Source organism: Arachis ipaensis, chromosome B06, assembly GCF_000816755.2.
Source record: "Arachis ipaensis cultivar K30076 chromosome B06, Araip1.1, whole genome shotgun sequence".
NCBI classification, from domain to species: domain Eukaryota; kingdom Viridiplantae; phylum Streptophyta; class Magnoliopsida; order Fabales; family Fabaceae; genus Arachis; species Arachis ipaensis.
This window is the reverse complement of record NC_029790.2, coordinates 28,827,569-28,832,341: the sequence shown is the minus strand read 5'-3', so window position 1 is coordinate 28,832,341 and position 4,773 is coordinate 28,827,569. Positions and strand designations below refer to the sequence as shown.

The 4,773-nt window shown below is 36.7% G+C and overlaps 1 protein-coding gene across 1 annotated transcript; it reads left to right on the top strand.

The window, feature by feature from the left end:
* LOC107648706 (UDP-glucuronic acid decarboxylase 1) lies at positions 475 to 4,355 on the top strand. The gene is made up of 7 exons (XM_016352530.2): positions 475 to 1,429; positions 1,575 to 1,722; positions 1,839 to 1,918; positions 2,684 to 2,767; positions 2,857 to 2,931; positions 3,459 to 3,551; positions 3,780 to 4,355. The coding sequence occupies exons 1-7, from the start codon at positions 818 to 820 to the stop codon at positions 3,984 to 3,986; spliced, it is 1,299 nt and encodes a 432-aa protein (XP_016208016.1). The 5' UTR covers positions 475 to 817; the 3' UTR covers positions 3,987 to 4,355.

Sequence of the window (4,773 nt, the reverse complement as noted above, 5' to 3'; positions counted from 1 at the left end):
CATTAATTGTTGTCATGATTAATAAATACTAAATAAAATAATTTTAATTTTTTTTGTTTCTTTAATATTATCGTAATTTAATATTTTTTATTTTTTAATTTTTTAAGTATAACTCTATTATTTTAATTCAAAGTAGCCAAATTCTCACTTAGTCGTTTATTAATCTCTTCATTTTAGTGATTTAATCTATACTGACCTATTAAAATATTTCTTTAAGGGAAAAAAAAGCGAGTACATATTCATTTATGGTGCCAAGCTTAGGGAATTAAAACACTAGTAAAAAAAGGTATTAAATGAAGCATAGCACTGAAAGGCTCATATCTGATGTTTATTTATGGTAAGCAGGGATGAGAAAGAGAGGAAGAAAAAGAGAATCAGAGATACAGGGACATTGATTGTTGAAGTCAACTCCCCTACAATTTTATTACTATTTATTTATTATTTATTAATTGATAAAAAAAAAGTGAAAATGCAAATGCAAAACGCCGTTGGCGGGTCAATGTCGCTTTAAGCCTTCCCTTCCCTTTCTTCTCTCCCTTTGCTGTGAACGCTCAACAATCACAGAACAACGACCACTGCAAATTGAAAAAAATCGCTCTCTTTCTCTCACCTCTCAGCCTTCAAACCATCAACAACAACAACAACAAAGATTGTGTATCATAAAGAAGACATTTATAAGGATAATAATAAACCACCAGCTGCACGTTCTCAAACAACAAATGCAAAAATACTGTTGAATTATTTTTTCTATTCAGATATTCAAATAAATTACCAAACGTAACAGTTCGTAGCGAGAAATAAAAAGAAAAAAGGAAGCATGAAGCAGTTACACAAGCAATCAAGCATGAGTCACCACCACAGGCGCGACGAAGAGATGCAGGGTTCGCACGCGTCGCAACCGTACTCCCCGAAATCGCAGAAGCACAATAGATCCCTCCCCAGATCCATCAACTACCTTCTCCGAGAGCAGCGCCTCATCTTCATCCTTGTCGGAATCCTCATCGGCTCCACCTTCTTCATCATCCAGCCCACCCTCTCCCGTCTCGGTCCACAGGACTCCAAGCCATTCATCCCTGGATCCGGCGGCGTCGTCCACCGCAGTGACGAGCTCGTCGTTCCTCGCGCCAGGGTCGGCAGGGTCCCCGTCGGTGTCAGCTCACGCCGCTTGAGGATTGTAGTCACCGGCGGAGCCGGTTTTGTCGGTAGCCACCTCGTGGACAGGCTTATCGAGCGGGGGAATGACGTCATCGTCATCGATAATTTCTTCACCGGGAGGAAGGAGAATCTGGTGCACTTGTTCGGGGACCACAGGTTCGAGCTCATAAGGCACGATGTCGTGGAACCGATCCTTCTAGAAGTGGATCAGATCTACCACTTGGCTTGCCCTGCTTCGCCGGTGCACTATAAGTACAATCCCGTCAAGACTATCATATCCTTCTTCTAATTTTGTTGTTGATGATTTTTCATTTTTTTTTTGTTTATAGAAATTGCAGTTATATTTAGAATTAGATTGATGTTAGCTGAATGCGATTTAGTGTTTTGTTATCCTTGATTCTATGCGTTTGTGAGTTTACAAGACGAATGTGATGGGAACTCTGAACATGCTTGGCCTTGCGAAGCGTATTGGAGCGAGGTTTCTGCTTACTAGTACTAGTGAGGTGTATGGTGATCCGCTGGAGCATCCTCAGAAGGAGACTTACTGGGGAAATGTGAATCCAATTGGTGAGTTATTTGCTGACTTCTTGTGTTGTGGAGTGTTAACGAATCATTCGTGGTGGTTTGGATTGGATTCAGTATGTTTGTGTGTTTAAAGATGATAATGTGATTTGGTAATGTAGGTGAGAGGAGTTGCTATGATGAAGGGAAGCGCACTGCTGAAACCTTAGCCATGGATTATCATCGAGGTGCTGGTGTTGAGGTAACATGAATTTAATTCGATCATAGCTGCGATAGATTGTTTATCTTGTTGGTTGAGAAGTTTATGGAATGTGAAAAACTTGCAGTATACTAGTCTGATGCTCTCTTGTTTGCATCCTGCTTTGTACTTATTGTTTTCCTTGAGGCAAATTGCACACATTGCATAACGGATTACAGATATGATTTTCTCTACCTGGCTCATATTATTTAGCTTGTAATACGCATAGGTATTTGCCTACCAACTCATTAATCTTTTTTGTTTTACCTAAAATGTTCTGTTAAATCAAAGTTCCTATATTTGTGGTATCACCAATTAATGAATAATTTAACTGGGATCTTGTTTCTTTATTGAAAATTTGATTAGGAAGATCAAACAATTAGAATTGTATGCCATTCCGGAAATAGCATCAGTTATTGTGGATAAGGAACAGATATTTGTAATGTGGGACATTAATGGGTCATTAGTTCTTTCATTTTGCTCATGTTCAATACATAGGTACAATGTGACTGCAGGTTTTTAAGTCCAAAAGTAGACTTAAAAAAATCTGTTTTCTTCTTCAGCCTTATCGGTTGTTGTTATGATTACATATTGAATGCAGAGGATTTGATAAAACATAAAATCTATTTTATTAATAAACGTTTTTAAATCCTTTATGCAGAAGAAAAGTAGTAATTAATCCAAAATAATAGACTTGCTATGATAAAATCTGCAAACCACTTATTACTTTTGAGACTTGAGGCTCATCTGAGTCTTGGTGGTTTATAGGTTCGCATTGCTCGGATTTTCAACACATATGGACCCCGCATGTGTTTAGATGATGGACGTGTTGTTAGCAATTTTGTTGCGCAGGTTTGGCTCCCTTTCTGATTTATCTTTTAGAATCTTCTGCCAGAGGATTTTGTGTTCTTATACTTTGTTCTCCCCATGTTTGTTCACAGGCTATTCGCAAACAGCCGATGACTGTATATGGTGATGGGAAGCAAACAAGAAGCTTTCAATACGTCTCTGATTTGGTACTGGTGTATTTTTCTTCACTATATTATATATCGCTAGCTGAAAGATTGACAAATCTGAATGAAAAAATCAAATGGCGGATGCAAGATTTGAGTTCATGGGTGGGATTGAAATTTGAAATTGCACCTTGAAAGATATAGCTGCATATTTTCTAAATATGCTTTAACCGCTTGTGAAAATTGAATAGATTTATAGGGGGTAATTGGCGGAATATGTTTATGTAACGAAGCAGCTATGGTTTGGAAGGGTTAAATGAAACAATTGATCATTACTTGTAATTCAAGAAAGTTACTTTATGAATTAATTTTCTAAGCTACTAGAAGTGACCAGTGAGATAGTGGTAGTTGGTAGACTAGTAGGGATTTGGATAATATTCAGGGCTCAATTTTCCATCCTAGCATTGCTCCCATTTTTTATTTTTCCGGGTATAGTTTCAAATCAAATAATCATTTGCAGTCCCCCATTTTTTCAAGCATTGTATGGATGCAAATGGTGAATTTCATTTTCTTTCTCCTCAATTTCACAGGTTAATGGGTTGATGGCTTTGATGGACGGAGAACATGTCGGACCTTTCAACCTCGGTAACCCAGGGGAGTTTACTATGTTGGAGCTCGCCGAGGTATCTTGTCTTCTTTCCAAGTCTATCACTTCTATGTCATCCTTATTTTGGACTTCTGGTTTGGAGTTTGGAGTTTTGACTTCTCCTTATGAGGCTCTGGTCAGATCATGNTCAGTGACATTTTAACCGCACACTTCCATAATGGAATGTCAGATCCAGAGATTAGAGTGTGTAAGGATTACTAGTGGCATCCTTTTCATGGTTGTCATCTTTTTCATAAATGTGCAGGTTGTTAAACAAACAATTGATCCAAGTGCTACAATAGAATTCAAACCGAATACTGCTGATGATCCACATATGAGGAAGCCAGATATTAGCAAAGCAAAAGAACTGCTGAACTGGGAGCCGAAAATCTCACTGAGAGATGGGTTGCCTCGTATGGTCAGCGATTTCCGGAATCGGATTTTGAATGAAGATGAATCAAAGGGGATGTAGGTAACGAAGAGATGCAAACCCCTGTATGTAAATGGAGGTGTCTCCCCCTCATTTTCTCTTTCATACACAGTCAACATCAACAGAAAGTTTTGGTAGTAGGCCACGTTGTTCTGTAGATGTGTCTGCTGTTTAACAATTTTCTTTAATTTTGACAAAATTCTTTGCAGATGTTTTCTTCTCTATTGCATTGGTTAGAATTTCTAGTTATTTGATTTTGATATCCAGGAAATTCTCTTTAGGAAATTGTGAATTTTCGAGGCGATGAATTTGGAGTATTCATTGTATGTTATAGGTCGATGATACAGTATTTCATTTATTTCATGTGAAATTGATGTGATTAGAATGGAAGGTATTTGAGCCATTTTCTTCGCGACTATTGATTAATGAGAAAGTTTAAGGACCAACATTTTTATTAAATTTGGATCGTATTTAATCAGTATTCTATACTATTAAATATAATTTTACATCAACTAAATTACTAATAATAACTAATTGATAGTTACAAAGTCACCAAAAAATTGATGGTTACAAATTACAAAAGCTATTGATTTTTAATACTCCTCTTGATTAATTATCATCTAAAAACTTGAGTCCTTTTTTGACGGTTCATAAAGATGTTTTTCCTTGATGTTGATAGACCGGATGAGATGAGAAATGCTTAAGATTAATTGATTCCAGAAAATTCGTATCCAATTTTCTTTGTGGAAAGATGATAAGGATGGTTAGATAATTTAATATATTTGATTAAATTATTATTTAATAATTTTTAATTATCAATTTACAAAAA

What these genes read in the sequence shown, in the direction of transcription:
- LOC107648706 (XM_016352530.2), top strand. Translation starts at nt 818, where the DNA reads ATGAAGCAGTTACACAAGCAATCAAGCATGAGTCACCACCACAGGCGC. An exon ending in GGGAAATGTGAATCCAATTG is followed by an intron (nt 1,723 to 1,838) that starts GTGAGTTATTTG and finishes TTGGTAATGTAG; the next exon opens with GTGAGAGGAGTTGCTATGAT. An exon ending in CTATGTTGGAGCTCGCCGAG is followed by an intron (nt 3,552 to 3,779) that starts GTATCTTGTCTT and finishes ATAAATGTGCAG; the next exon opens with GTTGTTAAACAAACAATTGA.